A 25,274-nucleotide genomic window follows, 5' to 3' on the forward strand; every position below is an offset into this window, starting at 1 on the left:
GTAATAAAATAATATAAAATCAGCATGATGCGTGTGACTCAGAGGAGAGCGCAAAAGCTCCTCACCGGGCTGAACCTGCATGATCAGGTTAGCGCTGCTCGTTATCCACAAACTCTCCGGCCAACCGGGACCACAGACATAAACTTTACAGGGAAGACAGACACAGAGCCACACGCTGGGCAGCGTGTTGAGATGGAAACGCCGCATATAGTTGTTCGTTCATAAAGATAAATCATTCTCGCCGCTCCACAACGCGCATCTCTGAATTCGCTACAAGTTATTCTTGCAGTTCACATTGAGCTGCGCCACCAGAGCTAACGCGGCGGGTTTTAAACTCTTACCTACAGTTCTCCAAAGGATCATAATTCCTCACAGTAAGTTGATGTAAATATCCATACAGGTCAGCCTGTGTCCAGTTTGAGTGAAAGGAGGCGTGGGCGATCCCGCTGACATAAAGCAGCGGCAGCGTGCGAGGCAAAGCGCAGAGGCGCCAGCGGTGTGATTGGTCCGCACGCTGTCGGGTTTAAATGCATAAACTATAAACCTATCTATTATAAACCTATCCTTTAGGATAAATCTGCTCTGCTAGTGAAATGCTAAGAGCAAAAGAAACGCTTGCAGCCCAGCTTTAAAAAAAAAAACAATTTTTTTTAAATTTTTTTCCCCCTAGAAACGTAAACAAGCAACGCTTAGCCTGGCGGCGGGGCTAGTAAAGCATGGCGGGCCGCCATGCTTTACTAGCCCCAGGGGAAACCCTGTAGAAGTGTGAGTTGAAAGTAAGTTCATAGTTTGAGAATGTCACCTGCTATTCTGATATAATAAACTTGAACAACTGAAATGAATGCAGTCAGCTGGAATGTTCCTCAGCTGGTGTATGTCGATCTAAAACCAGACTTCAGCATGTAGTCAAACCCTCCCAAACATTGTGCTCTGAGCCCAACCAACTCTGAGCAGCTCAGCTGCTAAAACCTTCCTTTTTTAAGAGCTACAACGTAAATCCTGCTGATCTGGGACTGGACTTTGACTAGTCCACTAACCTTCTCCTGTTGGATTAAGCACAGCCATTTATTCAGTAGTTTTACACTGTACTCCAGGCCACTGTCAGTGTTAAATAATCAGCCACTCACTCCATGTCGCTGCGGTTCCACTCAGATGTGAGGTTTTCACAGTGACTCTGTGTTGAACTGTGGTGCATCAGCAGCTTATCAGGAGTGGATTGTTTGCTAATCAAAGAATCTATTTGGCCTCACCGGTGGAAACTTGCTGCTTTCTGCCCTGAATGAGGACTAAAGGTGTTTGTCCAGCAGCACTGAGCTCATTCAGTCATGGTCACATGATTCCACTCAGAGGGGCCTTTGGATCACACTCTGCTCACATGTTGCATCTAAGCTGTGAGAGAGGCATGATTTTCACTGGAAAATCTGAAGGTAAGCATCAATGTTGTATGAGGGTTTTTTCTGAATATTGTGAGGAAATGTTAAAATATCAAAGTCTAGCTGCAATTTTTGAACATGCCGTATTTAAAAAAGAAAACGTAAAGCTGCCCTATGTCATTTTTAAGATTGTACACATAAGGCCACAATATCTGAAACATCTGAGGTGTCCTGTTGATGTATGTCATAAATTCAAACAAGAGAATGTGTCCAAACAAACCTGTATGAAAGAGTGAACACATGAATCCAAGCATCTTTACTTTATGGGCTGAAGTGTGGAGAAAGGAATATAAGCTTTCTCTTTTGATACACTCTGTTCAGTTCAATGAGGGAGTTCCAGTCTTCTTTTTCAACATGTCTCCATTCTCTTTTTGCATGACCCAATATCATCTCCACACATGAAGAAAAGAGAGGAGAATCTGTTTAGAGATGGTCCTTATGAAGCAAGAGGCTCTTAACAGGAGAATCAGACTGTCCTGTTTTTGTTTTTTTGCACCGACATGGACTGACACGCTGTTGCTGGCAGAGCGCATGGGAAGGGAAGAGACTGAGGCATTTGAACCTGTAAACCTGTAAACTTGTTTATTGGCATGACTATACTGTGAACACAGAGGCACTCGGGGGGCGGGGGGGGCTTGACAGAACACTGGAAAACTAGTTTAACCAAGTCGCTCACTTGAACCACTGACTAGTAATTGTCTTGAAGTTGATATCGGGACAATAAATGAGTGTATTCTTCATGAAGCCACCAATCTCTCACTATGACACTTTATGATCTGTTTATAACCATCTGTTTACAAAAGTGCACTGTGCATTGATCAAGGATACCTCACCTCCAGGTTGGTTAGATGCACATCACTTATTTTGTACAATGAATAAAAATGCTTCTCATGTTAATCCTGGGGAGAGCCTCTAAATGCTCTGTTACATCTGACAAACTCTAGAGGGACTTTAATCAGTCCCACTGCTACATCCAGGATTCTACAATGTTTTTTGTAATTGTTGCAGCCTAAAATGACTGTTTTTTGAGAAACCTTTTTTTTAAAAAAAAAAAAATGGCAGTCAAAGTTGCACATTTTAAAAATCTTTATTTTTGCCATACAATAGTCTTACAAAAAATGGATAAAAATGTTGCTGCGGTAAGCTGTTTCTTCATTTTAAGAGAAAAATAAAATGTGTTTTGAAAGGAAAAGCCCAATTTGTGCTTAAGTCAACGAGCAAGACACCAAGATACTTACGTGAACAGCCTTGATGATATTTTCAGTGAAGGTTCTGTTGCTAAGATCTCCAGAGTGGTGGGCAGAATAACCCCTCAGTGTCTTGCTCTCCAAAACCAACTGCATGTCTGAGCACAGTTCCAGGAACGCTGCTGTAAACTTCCCCAGGGAGGTTTACAGCAGCCTCCTGACTAAGGTTGTGTAATTTTATTGGTTCTACAATATTTATCAAATTTATTTTACTCAGAAAGTATCCATTTTTCATCCCCGAGTATTGATACATTAAATCCTACTTTGAATTTTATTTCAAATCCACAGGAATTAAATGACAGCTATCACAGATGACATTCTTTACCCAGTTGCACATGTACATTAAAAATGGCATGTTACACAACCAGTGTACAATTACAACCAATTGTAAACAACCAGTTACAATTAATTAAATAATTAAATTAAATAGATAAATTACATTATCTAATATAAGTACATAAGACAAAAAAGGTTCCTTTTATGCATAACCAAATACACAATTAACATTTAAACCAAGTAAATGTATAACAAAAACATTTATTACACCATTAGTTCAATTAATTCAATCCAAATCTGTGCAACAGTCACAAAATGTTATCAAAATCACTCTGTCCCTCTAAAATCTCTCAGAAAATCTTACAAATGTAGCGAATTGCATCAAATGCTGAATATCGTGATATACATCGTATTGTAGGAATATCACATATCATATTGTGAGAATATCACATATCATACTGCATCGTGAGATTAGTGTACCTACTCCTTACGAAGAGTAGGTTAGAAAGATGAACTCTGATACCCGTCTCTTATGTTTAGTGTTGGTTTTTCATATTTAACACAGATGACTTCTTTCATTCCTCTCAAACCACCTGTATTCCTGTGTGAAATGTCCACATTGCTGTCTTCAAGAAATTGTCCCTAAGATGTAAGTGAAGTGCTGGTTCTTCTGTGTTGGGCTGTTCTTTTGTATAGCTGCTGTGTAGTTTCTCCAGCATAGAGGTTTAAACACTACTTACTGGACAGGGCCCCACCGCTGAGTTTGTGTTTGGGTGTTTTGTCCTTCGGGTGAACTACTTTCTTGTTGAGGGTGGTGTTAGTTTTTAAATGCACTGGTACATTGTGCTTAGAAAGTGCCATGGTTTGGCCACTTTCAACAAAACCTGAACATTGAGCTCAATAGAGGGAAAAACCAGTAACTCCTGTGTCCTAATTGTCTCATCAGTAACTTCACTAACCTTATTATTGTGAGTGTTCTTTAACTTTTAAACCTATTTGGACTCCCATATGTTCAGAACTGAAGAAGTCTTTTTGAAGAGAGGAAAAACTTTATTAATAATCAAGAGAAAAAGTCAGTTACCACTAGGCCTGTCATGATAAAGGATAAATCAATTAATCGCACGATAAATTAAACCTATCGACCTCATTTTAATTATCGGCTTTATCTTCTCTTCCTGCCGTTTTTTCTTTCTGAATGAAAAAGGCTCAACTCCGGTGCTCTTCACTGACCCTCCCTTCCTATTTCCTTAGTGAAATGCCCAGCGCACACACTAGCGCACACTGTCGGCCCATTTTCAAAACCTGAGAGACCACCATTAGCCGACAGAAATCCTAGGTATAACGGTTCGATCGGGTTCGTCGTGCCTTGTGGTGTCCAGCCACATGACATGGGCACAAAATAATGGCTACAAGTCCAGTTAACTAATTTTAAAACCAGGCATTAGTCAATGCTTTACTAGAATCTACCTGCAATGCATGTGGCTAGAGTCAGCGTAAAGTCCTGACTGAATGAAAATCATTATAACCTATTTATGTCACGTTAACGAAGAACAGCTGAAAAGTTACCGGGTTTATCAGCTGCGGTAACAATTTGGCTTCATTTCTATATTCTTTGCACGAAATGTTGAATAAATATTAATGTTTCCACATATCATCTCCAATGTCTGCTGGATTTTGGGTTGCGCCGTGTCAGCTGTTTGGGATTCCCCTCGTTATTTCCCCTCAGAAAGCACGGAGGAGAATCCGCGCTTCCTGATTGGTTACCTGTCACATTCAGCGTTAAGCTCCCAGTCGAGGAAAACCGCTGATTTAGATCGGAGCGGCCACGACTATCTACATCACACTACGGGATGATCGGTTACGAAATCACCAGCGACAATCTTAGATCGGCCAACATTCTAAGATTATCATAAGGGGAAAATAGGGGCAAAAAATCGTGTAGTGTGAACTATTGCATTAGGTAGTCGGATGTGCCCATCTTCTCTATTTAAATCTAGTGATTACTGAAGGGCAATATAGTATACAGACTTCATAATCTGCACTCTTTTGGTTGAATGCAGTATTTATTTCCACTTTGGCTTTATGTTGTTTAGTTTTTATTAAAGTACGTTTTTTGTTAATTGAGACTGAGAGTCCATTTTATTTTTGTTTTTGGTTGTTTTGTTTATTTAGTTTATCAGTTCCAGTGTTATGTGTTCTTTTGAAAATAAAATGTATGTATCTATGGCAGAAAATTGAATGCATTATTACGTCATTTCCATTAAATCAGTGTCAAAAGGTCTTGAAACAATATTATCGTTTATCGCAATAATTTTTTAGACAATTAATCGCTCAGCAAAATTTGTTATCGTGACAGGCCTAGTTACCACCTGCTGAAGCTAGCCATCTCAAACTGCAGTTCTCGAAGGCCAGAGTCCTGCAACTTTTAGATGTGTGCATCGTCCTACACACTGGAATTAAATGGTAAAACTTCCTCACCCTCGAACTTGACTTCATGCTGATGAGCCAATCAGAGCTAGGTGTGCTGAAGTAGAGAGACTTCTAACAGTAGTACACTGGTCCTTCAGGACTGGAGTTTGAGACTACTGCTTTAAGCTGCCAGGACCATCATGTCTTGAAATGTGTGTACAGCAGCGACCAGGTAGAATAGTATTGCATGATGTGGTATTTTTATTATTTTTATGGGCATTTAATAAAGATTGTTTCTTTCTAATATGGTGTAATAATGTATGGTACATCATTTTTAAGACAAATGCAACCATCAGGTTACAGAACAAGTGTTTGTGTTTGTTTGTGTGCGTGCGTGCGTGTGTGTGTATGTTTTCCAGATTATTGTTGACGATGACGACAGCAAGGTGTGGTCTCTGTATGATGCCGGCCCAAAAAGTATCAGGTGTCCAATCATCTTCCTTCCCCCAGTCAGTGGGACTGCGGAGGTGTTCTTCCAGCAGGTGCAGGCCCTGACTGGCTGGGGTTACAGGGTAATCTCGGTGAGTTCACCACAGCAGGAGTGCTCATGTAATCACTGGCATCTACAAGAGGATAAATCATCTCTGCTTCACTCATATCTTACCTCTGACATTATGTAGAAATACACAAAAACGTAAACTTTTCACAGTCTAAAGTTTTAGTGTCTTGCCCAAGGATACAACGGCTAAGATGGATGGAGCTGAGGTTTGAACCAGCAACCCACTGGTTACATAACTGACCCCTGCACCGCGGTTACCATATCTTCTTACAGAGCCAATGCAGTGCAAAGCCTGTTCCTGTTCTAGATTAAGCTGTTGTGACTCTTTTCAGCCATTCCTGATGCCTCACATTTGTTTTTGTATCAAATCTCAAATTTATTGATAAGTGATCAGAAATATTGGCTGCTTACAATATTTGTTATAATCATATGTTGTTCTGTTTTAGCTGCAGTATCCGGTATACTGGGACCTCCTGGAGTTCTGTGATGGCTTCCGGAAGCTTCTGGATCACCTTCAGCTGGACAAGGTCCAACTTTGTTTTCATAGATCCCTTGAGGCCCATTTATGTCTCCTGATGCACAATAATAAGTCCCCCTGTCTGTTACCGTGTCGAGTAAAAGACAACCTCATCCTTTTAATGTGTTTGTTAGGTTGCCATTGTGTTAGGCAGTATAGCCATCATAAGACAGTTCAGAGTTCATTCAGAGGAAAATAAAGGTGGACATTTTGATAATTCACATTCTCTGAAAAAAACTTTAGAAGAGGCTTTGCAGTAGACAGAAGTTTTCTGTGCAGCCATCAGGGTATGTGGAGGGAGATTAACTTTATTTTTCGGTCTTCTTCTTCTCTTTGGTTCCTTGCACTAGTCATGCATGAGGTGTGCCACACCATCCCCATGATCATTGGTGGTATCGCACCTTTTGTTGTGTTTGGCTATGTATTTGGAAGCTACCTGGCCTGATATGGCTGGTTTATGTGTGTGATGTGTGTATGACATCTGTGTAACGCTGATCCCATGTCACTCTCAGGTCCACCTTTTCGGGGCGTCTTTGGGAGGATTCTTGGCTCAGAAGTTTGCAGAGTATACTCACAAGTCTCCCAGAGTGCACTCTTTGATCCTGTGTAACTCATTCAGTGACACGTCCATATTTCACCAGACATGGACTGCAAACAGGTGCCACTGACTCACTCTCACATGATGGTTTCATTTTAGAGTCTCTTCATTCATGCTGCTTTTGTGTTGCTGCCAGTTTCTGGCTCATGCCAGCTTTCCTGCTGAAGAAGATTGTCCTGGGAAACTTTGCTAAAGGACCTGTGGACCCTAAGATGGCAGATGCAATCGACTTCATGGTAGATAGGGTATGCAACCATGGATGTCAGTCAGCTTTAATAATGACATTAACAGTTGAATCCTGACATTAAAAGTTGAATCCTCATGCTTGTGTTTATGTGTTAACCACATCAGTCTGTGTTTTCCTAATACAGCTGGAGAGTCTGAGCCAAAGCGAGCTAGCTTCAAGGCTAACACTTAACTGTCAGAACTCCTACGTTGAGCCTCACAAAATAAAAGATGTTGCTGTGACCATCATAGATGTAAGTTCTGTTGGGTTTTTTTTATCTTCTTTATCTGATTCTATCCTGTGTATTCCAAGCACGTCTGACCTAGCTATGTTGTTGATGTTTAGGTGTTTGATCAGAGCGCCCTCTCACTGGAGGCCAAAGAAGAGATGTATAAACTGTATCCCAATGCTAGACGGGCACATCTGAAAACTGGAGGAAACTTCCCATATCTGTGCAGGAGCGCTGAGGTCAACCTTTACATACAGGTTGGTTCTGATTCACAATGTTTAACCCACTAATCTACAGTATTTGCATTCTCTCTGAAGTGAGGAAAGTTATTTTTTGCAACCAGAAATGGACCAACACCCTGCGTGTATTCCAGGAAGCTTTCATTGTTCTGAGTACCAAGGAAGATCTGTAACTTAGGATGCAGAAAAGGTTTTTTACTGGGAGTATTCTCAATCTTTGGGAAGCATTTTTATCACCTGCCCAACAGACAAACTTTTCTGGTCATTTACTGGATGAATTATCTGCAAATACCTCAAAGTTCATCTTGACTTTAACTGGGCTCCTGACTTAAACCCTGTTCAGGCAGGAACATACCTGGACAAGCTGATTTAACAGAGTAATAGATTCTGTTAAACTCTATTAATGTTTCAAAAATTGATCATCTTTAGTAAATATTAATCTGTCATTTATTACAAGGATCAATCTGAAAGATGAGTTTTTTTGTGATCTGAGAACCATTTTCTATTTAAAGGACCGATATCTTGTGACTTTATCTATCCATCATCTTCCACCTGTGTGGGGGTTGGGTAGCAGCCCGAGCAGGGAGACCCAGACTTCCCTCTTCCCAGTCACTTGTTCCAGCTCTTCCAGGGTAATCCCAAGGCGTTCCCAGGCCATTTGAGAAATATAGTCCCCCCAGTATGTCCCGGGTCTTCCTCTGGGTCTCCTCCCAGTGGGATGTGTCTGGAACACCTCACCAGGTTAGGGAGGCATTCTAATCAGATGCCTGAGCCACCTCAACTGCCTCCTCTTGACATGGAGGAGCAGCAGCTCTACTCTGAGTCCCTCACGGATGACTGAGCTTCTCAGCCTGTCTCTAAGGGAGAGCCTAGACACCTTACAGAGAAAATTCACCTTGGTCGCTTATATCAGCAATCTTGCTCTTTTGGTCTTTACCCAGAGCTTCAGAGATGTGACCGTAGATGAGGTTGGGAACATAAACCGACCAGTAAATTGAGTTTTGCCTTTTGACTCAGCTCTCTCTTCCCCACAGTGTGTCCTGGCTGCTCCATTTTTGCCTCATTCTTGAACAAGATCCCAAGGTACTTAAACTCTTGCACTTGGGGCAGGAGCTCATCTCTGACTTGCAGAAGGCAGTCGACCCTTTTCTGACTCACGACCACGTATTTGGAGGCACTGATCCTCATTGCAACCACTTCACACTTAGCTGTGAACTGCTCAAGCTAAAGATGTAAATCCGGATTTGATGAAGGCAATAGGACCATATCATCTGCAAAGAGCAGAGACATGATCCTGAGAACACCAAAACGGATCTCACCAACACCTTGGCTGCGCTTAGAAATTCTGTCCACTTATTCTGTTATGAATAGAATCAGTGACCCACCATGGGTTCCCACAATACTGTGATGGAGGGCTTTGAGTGTCCCAGTGATTCTAATAACTATGTTGTCAGGGGCTTCATGCCTCTGGCAGGGTCACCCAAGACAAACTGATTCTAGGTGAGGGATCAGACAAAGTCAACCCAAAGATGCACTTTGTCTGGGTGAGGGAGCACCAATGGAAACAGAGTGGGGTCATTGAAGAGGAGATGAGGTACCCCTTCACATGGGCTCAGCACCTGTGGGAGAGGTTAAAGGGGTCAGGTGCAATGTGGGATGGATGGTGGCCGAAGGCGGGAACCTCGGCGGTCTGATCCTCGGCTATATTTCATTTAAGATGAAATGTAATTAAGAAATTTATTCCAAAGCAGATTGTGTTTACAAGAGGACCAGACAGATTTATAAGAGTATCACATCATGTCTATGATATATTGTGACTTTTTCACAAAAGTGATGAGAGTGAATCTACTTTAGACAAAGTCCTCTTCCCTGCAGACAGAAATCTGTCCACAAAACAGTATCTATTTGATGTGATGTAAATTTTAAATGACGGCATTTTGGTTTGTACTACTTTTCAGATTCACTTGCGTCAGTTCCATGGAACCAGGTATGCTGCCATAGATCCTGCCATGGTAAGCGCAGAGGAGCTGGAGGTTCAGCGGAGCCACCTGAGCTACAATCAGGACTCTGAGGACAACCAATGAGCCGACGTTGCCCTGCAGTCTGGCTCACCAGGACACATTGATTCCTGAGCTCATTTCACACCAGGCTCCAGGGACTTTTCTGTGGAGTCTAACATTCAATCAAAAATTCAACTAAGAATGTTTTTATTTGTCAGATGAAGCAATATTTTCATATTGACGTGTGGTACATTACCGCTGCTTTGCTCTGGAAACCATACACAACACCTTGCCTTTTGTGGAATGATTCTTGCACTCATAAGCTGCCTGAATGGTGTGTTCACATCTGTTTGAAAGAGAAATTGTAGTAGATTGTGCCAGCTGTTAACAGAATATTGAACACACTGGATATACAAAGATACACTGTACGTCTAAAAGTTTGCGTAATTTACCAATATGAATTTTGTTTTTTTGGAATACAGTTTTTCTTTTTGATTTCATATTTTATTGGCTTTTGTCTTTTTTTTCCAACAAATTTTTAGTGCTTCAAGTACTAGAAGCACCATCCGTGCAAACCTGCTCAGACAACCGGGGAGACGATGAATGTAACTGAATTTTAATGTTAAAATGAATGATCCAACTCTTTGAGTTGACCAATGTTGTCATGTCTGTTCCAAAGACATATAATCACTTTTATGTAATCTCAAAGTAAGAAAATGGTTTGAATCATAATCTCAACATGTTATGAAAATGGCAATCTTCATACGGTAGTTCCTAGTAGGAATACTTTGCAGCAAACAGGGTCCTGGATTCTGGGGTTTTTCTGCATTGATTTTGCATATCCTCCCATTGTATGCTTGTGTTCTCTTCAGGTACTCCAGCTTCTCCTGACAGTCCAAAAACATGACTGAATATGAGCTGGTGCTTGTTAGGTCTGTAAGACTGTATTGCCCTGAGAGACTCTGACCCTGGATGAGTGGGTCCATAGATATGAACAAGCTTTATGTTCATATCTATCTCAAGGACCCGACAATGACAATTGGGTCAATGACAATCAGTTGAAACTTGACATTTATGACCACTGCATAATGACATGTCTATTTTTTTTCCACAGTCTGAAGTGAAATCAGACCTACCCTTTCTTGTTTTGGGTCAGTTAGAATTACCAAAATAATTTTTATTTGCTAAATGACAACTTATTTATTAATGTCCTCAAAATCAAACATACATTTCCTCAGTCATTGCTTTTGAACTGTATTACCCAAAGGTTCTGGGTTTCTTTCCACAACCTTCCCCCAGAGGTTTGCTGGAATTCTGAACATAAAAACTTAATGGAATGAAACATCCAATTGTGAGATTTATGTGGATCCCTTCTCAGATGGGAATACAGGCATGAAGCAGTAGATGCTCTGGCAATGCAGGCTCTGAAAGTGGTAGATATGGTGTGAAGCAGATGAAAAAAATTGTTACTCTGGAAGCAACGCCACTGGGTGACAGGAAGCTGTATGTATTACTCATTAGTGTCCATATTGAAAAAGGGATTGAAAGAAACAAATTTAAGAAAATATCCAATTTATTAATCTTGCTTTGTGACCAAACAAGATTTATTAAAAACTTATGTAAGTTATTCTAAATTGTTAGGAATACACGGAATACACCATAGAAAGAGGATGTTTAATAAGAAATGTTTTCTATCAGTTTTTAAAAGTAAATAAAAGTAGCATCTTACAAATTGCATTGAAAAGGAGGAGGTAAGTATTTTGTAGAGATACAGGAGACAAACTTAGTAAATTTGTTTGTTTTGTTTTGCATTTTTGACTGGGGAAAATGGTTGATTCTAGCCCCCTCTGCTGGTTAGCGGCGGTACTGCGCTACAAAGCGAGAACAAGCAGGAAGCAGACCGCCGTACACTGGGGGCAGCACTGCACCATTATCTTCAATAGCAAGACATTTCCGGAGTCAGTTTCAGCCCAAAAACAGAAGCTCGGTTGTTTTTAATGAGTCACTAAGGACTTTTTTAATTGTTTCAAGAAGCGTCACGACTCGACAGTGTCTGAGCCCAGTTCTTGAAGGAACGACATGGCGACTACCATCAGCACCCAGAGGGGACAGGTAACGGACTGCGTTAACTCCAGGACTGACTGACAGCTTGGCGCAACTTGTGTCCTGATTTCTGTCTCTCACTGACAGACAGCCAGCCAGCCGGGCTCCCAGCTCAGCCTCAGCCTCTGACAGACTCGTATACTCGGATTTATCGTCTAATTACCCTCTAGTTAGCTGTTGGTCAGCTAGCCTCTGTCCTGTCGGGGCTAGCTTCATCTTCTTGTTGAATGTTTTCCGCATCTTGGACAGCTTCTCATTTCTCTATTCAGTTCCCTGTCAGATCTGAGCTGCTGCGGTCACATCATGACACACAGACACACCGACAAATGATTTTCTTCTACCACATTTAGGGATTCATCAGATCGTATCATGTCTGCTTTTTGTTTTTAACCTCAATGATTGAGGAGTTCTTCAGGCTGAGCCGCGCTCAGATTCTTTAATGACTGCGTTTCCTCGCTGACAACAGATTCAGACTAGTGTATGTGCTAAACATAAGTTTACATCAGGATAAAATACATTAAAGAGCTGTTGACGCATCAACCTTCCAGATGACTCAGGCATGGGCGGTCCTAGCCTGTGCGGTGCCCTGGGCTGGGCAAACAACATTCAGCGCCTCCTCCCTGCAAGTTCAACCCAACATGATGCATCATTTAAATTTCCATTTACCAGCAGACATGCTGCAAATTTAATTTAGAATCTTGTTTGGAAAACATGGAAGTGTGATGCAGTGCAAGTTTATGGAGTATTCAACTGAAGCAGAGAATGAAGTCGGTGTGATCTCTTTTACAGCGTCATAAGTGTAAGGAATATAATCAGTATGATATTGGTAAATGTCCATTATCACCCATGTAGTGACTATTTGTTGAAAACTCAAACTCAAAAATAAAAAAACTCAAGAATTAAAGGTGATCAAAAGAAAAGGTAAATACAACTCAAATAGTCACCTATCATCGTGGTTAGTCATCGTGGATTCTGGCTTACACAGTCCAAAAAGTCAAAATGTAGTTCTTTGTTTGTTTTATTTCACTGTTCAGACAAAAAGTTACAGGCTTCGCAGGATTCTGCTACTCTCCTGCTCTGATTCCTGCACCTGTTCTCTGACTGACTGACAGACTGACAACTGATGACTGAGACTGGTAGACTGATTCTACCAGTCTCAGTCATCAGTAAATAGACTGGTAAAAAAAAAACTTATGGCCACCCATGTGCATAATAAGTTACCTAAAGCCTACCTATTTATACGGTGAAACACCCACATCCCAACTGAAATTAATTAAGTGAATTCCTAACCAAAGAACTTATTCTAAATAAAAAATTAAACAAATTCTAATTATAAATCAACTAGAAAATAAGCAAATAAAAATTAACTAATCTAAATTCTAAGATTTAATTGAAAATAGAGAAAGTGCATAACAGCAGTATTAATATTGGCTATCAATATTGATTGAATTTTTATATCTGAGCATCCCTATGTAATGGGCTGTAAAATTGTTGTTGACAAGCAGCTTAACGCAACAGAGTAATTGCAGCAGGCTAGGAAAACTTTCCTAACAAGTGAAGTGACTAAGGGACTGTTGTACTGGCTAACAACTAACACCAGAGGGTGTATTTGTAATGTCATTACCATTATATTATATTAAAATTATATAAATGTTATTTATTGCACTAGGCATGCACTGCTTTTATGGGCGATTGCCGATTACAGATCTTTATAAAGCCTAACCTGGTGATTTTGATTTTAGCCAATTATATACATTTTTTTATTGAAATGTTTTTAAATACAGCAAGAAAGTTGCTGACTTTGCAACAGTGGGGTGACGGACATGACCTTGTGATGTCAGTAATGAAAGCAGAGGACCAGTGTCCTCTGCTCTCAAGGGAGAGCAGAGGACAGTGGTTGATTCTTAGACTTTTGCTGCTGTAAATAAGATTGGAGATAAGATTGGCTTCACGTGTAAGTATCAGCTGATCACCAATCTCCCAAAATGAAGGAAATTGAATCCAATAAATCGACTGGGGCATAAATTGCAATAATTTTTTGGACAATTTATCAACCAGCAGAATTAGTTCTGGTGCCAGACCTTCTTGTTAGTCATGTTTGGTGGCGGCCTTGCCTCGTCCTCAGCAGTGGGTCGTGTCTCCAGGTGTACATTGGGGAGCTGCCGCAGGACTTCCTGCGGATCGCTCCCACCCAGCAGCAGCAGCAGGTCCAGCTGGACGCCCACACGGCCCGCCAGCTGCAGTACGGAGGCTCGGTGAACACCGTGGGCCGACTTAGCATCACTGTAGTCCAGGTAAGATGGACTGTTCAAGCGGCAACTTAGTGTATTTAGCTGGGTATGTTAATGACTCTGCAATTTGTTATTCTTCATGTAAATTGCATTTATTAGGCTGAACATATGTATGAAAGTGTTTTGCGTTATGTCCTTATCATAGATTTGAACTCTTTTTCTCCCATCCATTGGACACACTTACTCCATTATACAGTTTGAAATTATTGGAGCCAGCTTGTATTTAATTCCTTACTATCGCTGCTATGTGTTTACCTGTGCAGGCAAAGCTGGCTAAAAACTACGGGATGACCCGGATGGATCCGTACTGCAGGATCAGACTGGGCTATGCGGTCTACGAGACCCCGACTGCTCATAACGGAGCAAAGAACCCACGTTGGAACAAAGTGATCCAGTGTACGGTACCACCAGGGGTCGACTCCTTCTACCTGGAGATCTTTGATGAGGTGAGGAGCTTTGCCCAGCAGGGGGCACAGCTGAGCATCCACACCTGTAAGACAAACTAAAGTCCTATAAATGTAATCTTTTTTCACAAATGTGGAGCTAGCAAGAGGAGAGAGGAGCACTCCTGCTTTGTGGAGTCCTGGATTATATGAATACTACTTGATTTTTTTAAAATATCTACCTGAAGAAAATATTTTGTGTTGATTTTATTGTAGCGATGCACTAATCCGATATTAATATCTGAATCTGTCCCAAAATTGAAAAACAATTCTGGATAAGGTATTGGTGACATCATGCTTTATTTGATATTATATTTAGAATGCCTAATTGCCCTCTCTGAACAATTTTAAAAAAGGTTTGTTGCAGTTTATGTTTATTGTTTGACCAAGACAGTCAACAAAATGTTTTTATTAATTTTAGTTTCCTTATTATTCATTTTATATTTGCTGTTATATTGCTTATTTCACTGACTGAACAAATTAAAGTTATCTTGTTTTTACATGTTTGACAAAACCTGTGAATCTATTGGTGTATTTAAGTGTGCTGTACTGGTGCAGCACATCAGTAGATAAAAAAATGTTTGAACTCAATTCAGCTGATTTTCTGTATCGTCTGATACTAAACCTCAGGAATCAAAACTGAAAAAAGTGGATCACTGCACAATAAATTAGATCTCTAATTTATTGATCTGGAGTCTAGACAGTCTAGGTCTGTGGTATATTGTTAATCATCGATACAATACAAATATTAACCAAGGATTGATGAAAAATAACCAAAGTACAGAGTACAGAGATTAAACTTAAAGTACAGAGATGAAACTGGAACTTGTAGGTGGACACTGCTGATGGGCTGAACTGTAGTTCAACCATCTGAACAAATAAATTCAGTTTAAATAAATAAAACAGTTCAAGTTTATGTTTTCAGAATTTATTTAATATCTGTCTTCGAAAATATGAATAAATATTTGAAATGGGAGCTGTGTGTTCTAGTGAAAAGATCCTAAATTGGCTGAACTGGTCTGAGTTTATATTTGTTTCTTTGTGTGTGTGTGTATGTGTGCAGAGAGCGTTCTCCATGGATGACAGGATCGCCTGGACACATGTCACCATTCCTGAGGGCCTGAGGGACGGGAACGTGGTGGACGAGTGGTTCAGCCTCAGTGGGAGGCAGGGAGACGACAAGGAGGGCATGATTAACCTGGTCATGTCATTTGCTGTGAGTGCAATCGCATGCACACACAGTCTAACAACTGACACACATTTTGTAATCCAACATGATGAAATAAAGATGTTAGTCTTACAGGTGAACCACGCCAACAGTTTTATTTCCAACTTCTCCAGAAATTAAAATGAAATCTAAACTAGATCAGCAGTAGTGACAGGTGTGTGTGTCTGTGTGTGTGTGTGTGTGTGTGTGTGTGTGTGTGTGTGTGTGTGTGTGTGCGTGCGTGCGTGTATTAGAGATGGAGGCATGTTTAGGTAACGCACTAACTGTTGTTTCTACTAACTTGGGATCAGATTTTAGGAAACTGTAATAGTCAGAAGTCTAAAGCCTTGGTTGATATTCTGAATGATTTCCATGTCTGTTATAAATCTGACTGAATGATGAATAAAACACATACCTGCTGTTCTACAGATTTACTCTAACAATACTATAGGTTAACTAACTAGAACTCCAGGAAACTTTGTGACATCATTGATATTTCATGGTAAAGTGTTTCGATTTTAGACAGTTTTATGAATTGCTGTTGTTGCAGTTGCTGCTCCCATGGTTACAGTCAGAATGTTTCAGCTCAGATCTTTGGCTAAATCATATTTCTAGTCTATGAATGTTTCTGTAAGATCTCGGGTAAACTGAGTCAACAGTGTTGTCAGTATTAGTGGTGGGACTTAAATAAAAGTTTTAGTTGAGGTAACTGCAGGTTCCCGGGTTTCCCTCAGTGTGTTATAAGCCTGGTAGATCACCAGGCTTTACTCTGCCCCCCACCCCCCCACTGTATTAAGTGTTGTTTAATGCCAGTAACACTGTTACTGGGGGCTTCAGGGGCTTCAGGGGATCACAGTGGTGAATCTGCTGCACAGCAGATTCAGGTTGTTGCTAGGTAAAAAAAAGAGTGACCCTTTCCTTTACGTGTATCTCCCAGAATGCCATGTGATTCTGGATCAGAGTTCAGTAAAATTATTGAACATTCTATTGGACATATTTTTATTGTTACTGATCATCACATTTCTATAGTGATAGATATTTTCTAATCCCACACTCGGTGCTAACTCGTCGAGGAAAGACCCAACGGTGACACGTCACTCTAGATACTCCAGATGTTTGTGTTTTGCTGCTGTGATAAAGTCATAACTCCTTCCCCTGATGGTGCATAGACATAAATCCAATAGAAGCTGCTGCCTAAAGACCAGCGTTGCATTATTTCCACATAATGAAGCTTAGATTGAGTGAGAAAGCTGAACAAGTTCATTACAATGAGTATCACAAGTATCCATAGCAACCATCTGTTCTAATGGTAATCGTCTCTTTATTCCAGTCCCTACCAGCAGCAATGATGACCCAGCCTGTCGTTCTAATGCCTTCTGTCTATCAGGAAGGAGTAGGCTATGTGCCTATTGCAGGTAAGACACACACGCACGCGCCACACACACAATGGCTGCTATCTCACTGTCTGTCTGGTATTCTAAGGGGTGCCAGGAGTCTATAATCAGGGTGTGGTGCCCATGGCCGTACCAAGCAGCATGCCGGCTATGGGGGGCCAGGGCCCGGTGTGCAGCGAGGAGGATCTGCAGGCTCTTCAGGACATGTTTCCCAACCTGGACAAGGAGGTGGTCCGCACGGTGCTGGAGGCGCAGCAGGGCAACAAGGACGCCGCCATCAACTCCCTCCTGCAGATGACCGAGGAGCTGTAGCTGCAGCTGCAGCAGAGCGCAGCGGGCAGCAGACATTCCAACAGATACATGCATGATGCAGCAGGGAGGCCATGACCAGTCAGCTATCGCCCACAGAGAGACTACTGCAGCTTTCCACATGTACACACAGTTCTCCCAAAGAACTTTAACCCTGAGATTGATCCACCGGCTGCTGGTCAGAGGTCCGTTTCCTCTCAGTTCAGTTAGCCTAGAAGAGTGTGTGTAGATACACACTCTGAGTTGCTGCATTGATAGGAGCAGCCAGGTGTGTACAGGTTGGACTTGGCAGTGGAGTGTGTAGATGTTTGGTTTGAGTTGTTGAAGGTTTGCCGACTTCAGGGTTCGATTTGCACTGATCAAGTCAATCTGCCGGTTGTTTTGGCATTTTTAGCTGAATAGTGTTTGTGTCTCTGTGTTGTACAGCTCCTCCTTCACATTTAGCCATAAAATGTTAGCTATATGAAAAATCTATAAATTATATAGAAATCTATACAATACAAAATTTGGGGTAAATTATCCATCATAAGGAAATTATGAAATATTACACAACTGTCTTAGATGTAACTTTAAAAAACACTAAGAAAAGTATTTTAAAGTTATTTTGATATAAAATCTAAAAGTGTCTGTGCAGTGGCTTGTTAATGAACCTTGGTGTCTGAAGTGCGGCGTGACTATGTTGCTTTGTTCCATGATTAGCTTGCCAATAAAGCTTCTGAGGCCAAAATACTTTGAAGTTTTTCTTTGTTCATTTCAAGTTGAAGCAATCATTAGTTTTATCTTCATCAGTTTCATATAGAACTGAACACAGTCTGACAAGACTGACACACAACAACACACACCACGGACACAAGGATACATGGATACCAGTACCCATGTAGCAGCACCTGTTAAACAATCTCCAGGATTTTAAAGGTGTAGTTCTGACTTTTTGAGATGAGATTTTGCAGGCAACAGAACATCTTTGTACAAGTAGAGATCAATTTTAGTTGCTGGATCAAAGTAAACTTTTTACTTTTATAGCACCTTTCAAGATAAAAACCACAAAGAGCTTCAACAAAATAAATACACAAAACAAATTTAAGTAAAAGCAGATTTAAATTTTTAGCTGACCTTTGAAAGAAGCCACTGAGTTTACTGATCTGAGTATTGGGAAACTAGTCAAAGTATAAGCAACTCTCATAGCTAGTTTAGTTTCAAAACTGGATTGTCAGTTTTGAAACTAAACTGACTAGATATATAACATGGTTACTATCATATTTTCCGGACTATAGTGAACCTCACTATAAGTACAAGCTGCACCGGGCTCTAAGCCGCTGGTATCTCTGCCACTCTCGATTTTCCTTGTGGAAAACCGAGAGCGAATGAATGTAGTTGTATCTGATTTCTGAGTATCTTAGTATATTAGAAAAAGGAAGCTACACTTTAAATGAAGTTATATATTTTTATTATGTTAAATATATCTAAAATATCTCCCTGTCTTATACTGGTCTGTGTCTGTCTTAAAAGTGATGTAAAATGTTTGAATGCTTCATATGATTCCATATGATTTGTGTAAACGTAATCTGTCTTTGTTTATGTAAGAAAGGACAGCTGATGCAAATAAAGACACCATCTAATTATATTTACAACCACTGTGATTATGTGAACAGTCATCTGCATACAACAACAGCTTCTCACTTCAATAAAACTATTTTAAAAATTTATTTGTTTCATTTTAGCTATAAATCAGTGTGCTGAATTTCTGGTTCACACACTTTATTTAGATTGTTTAGTTACATCAGCCTGTAGCGATGCCCCTCCCCTCCAGAGGGGCCTGAGCTCCTCCAATCTTCACTGTGTTTCCATTCAGTAATGTTCCCCATGTGTTACAAAGGTTCTGCATACAAAACATCATTTTGCAGACATATTTTATTTCTTATCAGTGAGAAATACAGACATAGTTTAATTCTAACAGACTCTGAAGAAGAGCATATTGTGCTATAAAGTGTGAAAAAGTTGTTCCCTGGTATGAATGAGGAGCAGATCAGCGCCTCCTGCGGTGCTGGGCTCTGGTTGTGGCGCCCGCTGAGCATGTCTCCATCCTGCAGCGGCAGCTTTCCACCTGGCTGTAGCTGTGCTGCAGCGTGGAGCCGTCAGCACAGGTCAGCTCCACCTGCTTCATGCTGGTTGTGGCTTCATGGCAACACTCACATTGGTGCATCATGGAGTTTGCTGCAGCTGAGTACCTGCAGAAATCCACACAGACAATGATAGCGTCAGCCTCTAACTGCATGGTTTCTACCTGTTCTCCATTTAAAATGGCTCCTCTTCCCCCAAACTTATTCTTTAGACTAAATTTAGCATTTGAATGTGAATAGATGTTTAGTAAAAAGATTTTTCACAAATTTTGACATGATAGGGGTATAGAGTATTTCAGTTTGCTGACAAATGACAAATACATTTAGACATGCAAATAAAATGCAAACTCAACAGTTAAGTCTGGTTATCCAGGTTCTGCAAGATACAATGTAAAATCCTTCCATTCATAGATTGGAGTCACAAACTAACTGCAGTTATCCTTATTTTACGTTAAGGTATTTACAAAACATGTCTCTGTTTTCATGCCTAACATCTTCTATGCATCAGTGTAAGATTAGGAACTCCAGAAATATTGCCAAACATTCTTACATAGATGAGCTCCTGCAGTGTCCCACACATGATGTAACATTGACTGGCGCAGCACTGACACAGTGGTTCACCTCAACTATGATCTGCTGACTCTCCACCTGGCAGACACTCTGGAGCCGACCTGGAACACACCACAGCTCGTCATACACCATGTGTTGTGTGCTGTGTGTTCCTGTGCTATGTGTTGTGTGTTGTATGTTGTGTGTTCTGTGCTGCAGCTCATGCCTCCATGCAGGATGTGGAAACTTACAGGTTGTGCAGCAGCCAGAGGCGTCGGTCGTCTCAGTTCCCTGCAGGACAACAAGGCGGGTTAGCAGAGAGCAGCAGAGCTTTATGGAAGCGGTGGGAAGTTAATGTCCATCTGGATGAGTTTAGCAAATTCAGAGTCTCTTGAAAAAGCATTAACACTACTGCATAATACAGCAATCACTGTGCTTTGTTGTGATTCCATGATTCAGGTTTTAAGGGCTCAAGAGTAAAAGAAGCTGAACATGAATGCATGCAAGACTTTTTTTATTTTACACATTAAAATCCTTTCACTTCCACTTCACTATTCTGCAGCACACTGAGTTGGTTAATGTTAAAATATCTGACCTTGGGATTGTAGTGCGAGATCTGCAGTATTACCATAAAGTGATTGGAAAGTTCTGGAAGTTTAACTCCTCCAATGAGTCGGTCAGTTTGGGTCAGTGATGAAAGGTGTTGCTGGTTTATCATCTTCCTCAGTTTGCTAGAACATGCTGAGCCTACATTACCTACACAGGCTGATGGCCTCTGTTACGTCCACTCTCGCATTTCAAAATATCCAAAAAACACAAAAATGCCAGAGCAGTCCAGGAGGAGGGTTTCGACTCGCTCAAAACAAATAAAGCACTCGCAGAGACTCTTTCCTGTTTCCAAAAGGTTTCTTTTACTTACAAACATAACAAAAAGTAATCTCCGAGTTGACTTCAACAAAAAACTTAATTTGCGGTACAAAAATCATTTCATTCCTCACTCCTTCACCAAACAATCAGCTCAGCCCCAACAGCTGTTTCTGCCTGTTAATCACTGCCCGAGCCTGACTGACAAGGAGGAGGGTCTAAAAAGAACAATTAAATACATACATAATTAAATATACAAAATTGAGCTACCATTAATTTGTCATTAAATCTGTGGAAATTAATTTAGCAATGAATAAATTTATCTAATTCTTAATAGGCTCCAACAGCCTCCATGTCACGCTGCACTGAAGCAGTAATTCATGCCAGAGGAACAATCAAGTATTGAGTGCATAGAAATGTACAGACTTGGCATTTGTGCTTAAAACATCTGCTTTGTTTGATGTAATGTGATATTTTGATTTTATGAAACAGATTTTTGTTTTACCTGTCATCCATTAAAAATGCAAAAAGTAAAAGCTTGAAATTCTTTACACTATGTATAATACATTTCTGTAAAATGACTGTTTCATTTTCTGAGATGACTGACAAGAAACATTGAAGAATCACCTAATATTAAGTTGTTTGAGGTTCTAGAATAGAAGGAAAAGTGATGATTCTCTCACACAAACTTTAGTGGCAATGCCAACTGCTAACTGAAAGTCATGTAAATAAATACTGCATGAGCATACACACTCAGTGTCCCAAACAGTGTGAGATGTTGTGTATGTCTTTTTGTGTCTATAGCAAGGAATCCATCAGTCCAAGTTTTCTTTTGTTGAACAAGATTTTTGTCTTTTTCTTCCTTTGCCATCATCTTACCATAGTTTCAAATGTGATCAAACATGAGAGTTTAGGAAGATTGATGTCCACATTTTTGTCTACATTTGAGGAACTCACAGGTTCACAGTTCAGGGGGTTGAAAGGAGGACAACTGGTCCTTGTTTCCTTCATCACACTCTGTCCGTTGATCTCCTCACATGTGTATTGCACACACTTATCACCAGGTAGGACAAACGTGTTGTTGACCTGAGCAGAAATGAAGAGCAGTCAGCTAAAAGCAGCAGACCTGAAAGTGTTTAAAACACACACAGCATGTACAGTAAGGTCAGGAATGAAAGATCTGCTCTGTACTGCTAAAGGCTACATAGCTTCATACTGCTGTGATTAATATGTCAACTCTTATTTTCACAACACATAAACACAGTATGTTGACTGACCTCAATGATGTGGACTGTGTTGTTCCCAGAAGTGGTGAGAATGCAGCTTTTCTGTACACATGAACCACAGCACTGACCTGCTGCAGGCTGATACTCAAACCCCTGCAGACAGACAGACAGAATGAATATATCCATGGTAACCTGTAGGAGTTTGATTGGTACCAGATCCACTTTCATTATGTGTGCAACAGCATCCTGAGTGATGTTCTGTGAATTCTCTTACTTCAGAGCAGTTTGTGTGGCAGACAACAGGTCTGCATGTGATGACATTGAGTTTGGTGGTGGGGTGTGTGTTGAGGCCGCAGTAACACTCTTGACAGGCTGCAGGAATGAAAGACTCCTCCTGTCCATCTCCTCCTGTCCCTGGTGGCGCTGCATCTCCTGACGCCTCCAGTGGAGCTTCTGTTACTGTCTGCAGTGTTGTTATCTTTGCACCAGGCTGTAAAGTCACACAGTTTTAGTTACTTTCCTCAGGCGTTAAACTCTAAAGAAGCTCTTCCAGAGATTTGCTTCTTTTTACAGTGACTGAGCTAGTATAGTCTGACAGGTAAAGTCCAAAAAATGTAAAAAGATATTGGATGCTACAGCAAAAACACAAAATTTACAAAGTGTTTTCTTCTAGTTTCTAGTGCAAATAAGTAAAATACATGAAATAAGACACAAATAACTAAGAAGTAACTTTTTACCAAGATAAAAAAACATCAATAATGTTTGAATATAGATAAAATAGTTTCACTGGCTGATTTTTTTCACTAATAAGACATTTTTCTGGTTTTAAGTGGAAAAAAATCTAAATACTATTTGATCTATTTTCAAGAATTGTTGACTTAAACAACCTTAGGATCCAAATCATCTCAATCAAAAGTTCAGATTACAATGTTTTAGTTGTGACCATGTCACAGGCTGAGAAGTGAGGCATCTTTTTTGTCTTCTGTGTCTTTTAATCTTGTGTTTATTCAATTCCTAATAATTGTTTTAGTGATGTAATGAAGTGATGGAACCACTGTAAGAAGAGTAGCAGCAATGGCTCAATGTGGATCCTAAATGAACTAACCAAACTGGCCAGCAGGAGTGGATGTGGGCATGACTGAGACACTGTACATCATTCTTTTGTGGTAAAGATGAAATAAAAGAAAATACCTATTATGGTTATGAACAGAACAGAACATGTCAGGTTTTAATAGGGAAAATAAATCCTTTGATAGCAAACTAAACAGTCTGGGATAATCATTCAATAAGCTTAGTTTCCTCACCTTGAACTCAGTCATGTCATAGACACACACACCTTTAGGAACTACAGAGACAGAAAGGAGACAAGTTGGGTTTTAATATGGTTATTATGTAAAATAAATGATCCAGCTCTATTTCAAGTGAACAGAAATCTGTACTTAAAACGACTATATGAATTCACTCATTGATGTTAAACAAAGTTCTTCTTATACTTATTTAATCTACAGTTTATGAAAAACCATAGCTGTTTAATTACTTTCCTCAATATGAATTAGTTGCATCAGTTCTGTGGTTTAACATGTGAAGAATCAGATCGTTAGCAGGTTGTAAACTGATTTAAATCAAACATTGAATACATAGAAGATACACTGCACATTTCACTGTTATTAATAAGGGAAGTTAAGAAAAGCAGGAGGTAGTTAGACTGTAGGGAGAACGGGGCTGCCTACTTGGTCATGTCTTTTATCATGTTGGACCTTTTTGTTGTGTTTTAACTTAGGAGGTAAATCCTCTCCTGGCATCCAGAACCGATGCAGTAACTGGTCCAGACTGGAGCCACTCACCACACTCGTAGGACGGGCAGCAGTTCCTGTTGGACACATGAAGCTGGAAGCCCAGAGGGCAGGCCACAGGACCAGCACACAGGTTCAGGTTGCATTCTGTTGGAGGCAATGGCAACACATGTTGCTGTAAAACTGCATTAAACTTTGTCATCACAAATAACAAGAATCAAAGCAGAAGTTCTGAAGTTTTGATTTGTATTGTTTGCTCTTATTGCTGGACCTTGTCCAGGAAGTCTGAGCTCAGAATATCAACCAATCAGCTGCTCACAGCAGCACCAAACTCAAAAACATAAAGAACATCAGGATCATTATCAGAGTTTATCATTGAGGTCACAATGGCTACACCGTGAAAAGAGATTAGGTTATTTAGCATTTTAAACTCCTGATAACAGGACACAGACATGAGTCAGGTCTTCATATCATCCTCATCTCTTCACAGACTCCCTGTTTACGTCTGGACTCTGGCTGTGCTGTTGCAAAAATAGTAATATCACATCCAGTCAGAAAAAAAAACTTATCAGTAAAAACAAAATGATTAAATTGAACCTAAATCTTGAATAATTTTGGAGTTAACTAAGTATTAACTCTGTTTTAGGTGATCATTGATTCTATTATAGACAATAATTTTTATTAATGGAAGCTTAAGCTTACAGCCTTATTTATCGGTTACCAGGTTCAGTTAGCAGCGATGTGTTTACATGATATCATGTAACATAACTGACCACAGGTCTGCGTGGTGCAACAGCCTTGGGTTGTGTTGGTCAGCTGCTGGCCGGGCTCACTGCAGTTGGGCTTCTGGACCTCAGGACAGATCACCGGCTCACAGCGAACACTCATGGAGTCCTGGTCACACTCACAGTTGCTGCATTCACTGGTCCATGTTTCCCCTGGCTGGTGGGTACAGATGAGCTAGTTTAGACCTACTGGTTATGATTTAATGGAGTACATGTAGATGTGTGTTGGGCGCAGTTTTCACCTGTTTGGGTCTTCCATCTGGTCCAACACAGTCTGCAATCAAACCACAGAAAGGGGAACAGAGAGTATTTATGATTAACAAATAATTTGCTGCTTTATTGGGTGTGAGGGCAGGGTCCAGGTCTGAGGAATCCAGTAAAATAACTGGGGAGTATATGTGACTGAGCTCCATTGACTGGCTCATTTCTTCAAAACTCTGAAATATGTCAGTAACTT

General features: G+C 40.5%; 3 protein-coding genes and 1 long non-coding RNA gene across 5 annotated transcripts in view; 3 read left to right on the plus strand and 1 right to left on the minus strand.

Moving 5' to 3' along the window:
• The window catches only part of LOC107838201 (uncharacterized), a 7,514-nt gene extending 5,188 nt beyond the window's left edge, over window positions 1-2,326 (plus strand). Inside the window, exon 2 of the long non-coding RNA XR_001664252.1 lies at window positions 762-2,326. This is a non-coding gene — a long non-coding RNA (uncharacterized LOC107838201). The remainder of the gene's footprint in view (window positions 1-761) is intronic.
• Window positions 1-10,235, plus strand: part of spg21 (SPG21 abhydrolase domain containing, maspardin) — a 16,550-nt gene extending 6,315 nt beyond the window's left edge. The window contains exons 2-8 of the mRNA XM_007568213.2: window positions 5,785-5,946; window positions 6,371-6,451; window positions 6,954-7,099; window positions 7,176-7,284; window positions 7,411-7,518; window positions 7,611-7,751; window positions 9,692-10,235. Of these exons, the coding sequence (XP_007568275.1) occupies window positions 5,785-5,946; window positions 6,371-6,451; window positions 6,954-7,099; window positions 7,176-7,284; window positions 7,411-7,518; window positions 7,611-7,751; window positions 9,692-9,817 (873 nt within the window). The 3' untranslated portion in view covers window positions 9,818-10,235. The remainder of the gene's footprint in view (window positions 1-5,784; window positions 5,947-6,370; window positions 6,452-6,953; window positions 7,100-7,175; window positions 7,285-7,410; window positions 7,519-7,610; window positions 7,752-9,691) is intronic.
• A 1,396-nt stretch (window positions 10,236-11,631) lies between these two features.
• Window positions 11,632-18,209, plus strand: tollip (toll interacting protein). Its single transcript, XM_007568215.2, has 6 exons — window positions 11,632-11,845; window positions 13,981-14,130; window positions 14,391-14,573; window positions 15,634-15,786; window positions 17,108-17,192; window positions 17,260-18,209. The coding sequence occupies exons 1-6, from the start codon at window positions 11,813-11,815 to the stop codon at window positions 17,481-17,483; spliced, it is 828 nt and encodes a 275-aa protein (XP_007568277.1). The 5' UTR covers window positions 11,632-11,812; the 3' UTR covers window positions 17,484-18,209.
• A 1,164-nt stretch (window positions 18,210-19,373) lies between these two features.
• LOC103149187 (intestinal mucin-like protein) overlaps window positions 19,374-25,274 on the minus strand; it is a 15,662-nt gene continuing 9,761 nt past the window's right edge. For both annotated transcript variants that reach the window (XM_007568216.2, XM_016679767.1), the window contains 10 exons: window positions 25,060-25,091; window positions 24,806-24,974; window positions 24,084-24,179; window positions 23,544-23,584; window positions 22,514-22,729; window positions 22,291-22,392; window positions 21,971-22,099; window positions 20,401-20,440; window positions 20,151-20,271; window positions 19,374-19,708 (listed from right to left, as the gene is read on the minus strand). In XM_007568216.2, coding sequence (XP_007568278.2) covers window positions 19,507-19,708; window positions 20,151-20,271; window positions 20,401-20,440; window positions 21,971-22,099; window positions 22,291-22,392; window positions 22,514-22,729; window positions 23,544-23,584; window positions 24,084-24,179; window positions 24,806-24,974; window positions 25,060-25,091 — 1,148 coding nt within the window. In that variant the 3' untranslated portion in view covers window positions 19,374-19,506. The remainder of the gene's footprint in view (window positions 19,709-20,150; window positions 20,272-20,400; window positions 20,441-21,970; window positions 22,100-22,290; window positions 22,393-22,513; window positions 22,730-23,543; window positions 23,585-24,083; window positions 24,180-24,805; window positions 24,975-25,059; window positions 25,092-25,274) is intronic.

This window comes from Poecilia formosa, unplaced genomic scaffold (assembly GCF_000485575.1).
Source record: "Poecilia formosa unplaced genomic scaffold, Poecilia_formosa-5.1.2 Scaffold219, whole genome shotgun sequence".
Lineage (NCBI taxonomy): Eukaryota > Metazoa > Chordata > Actinopteri > Cyprinodontiformes > Poeciliidae > Poecilia > Poecilia formosa.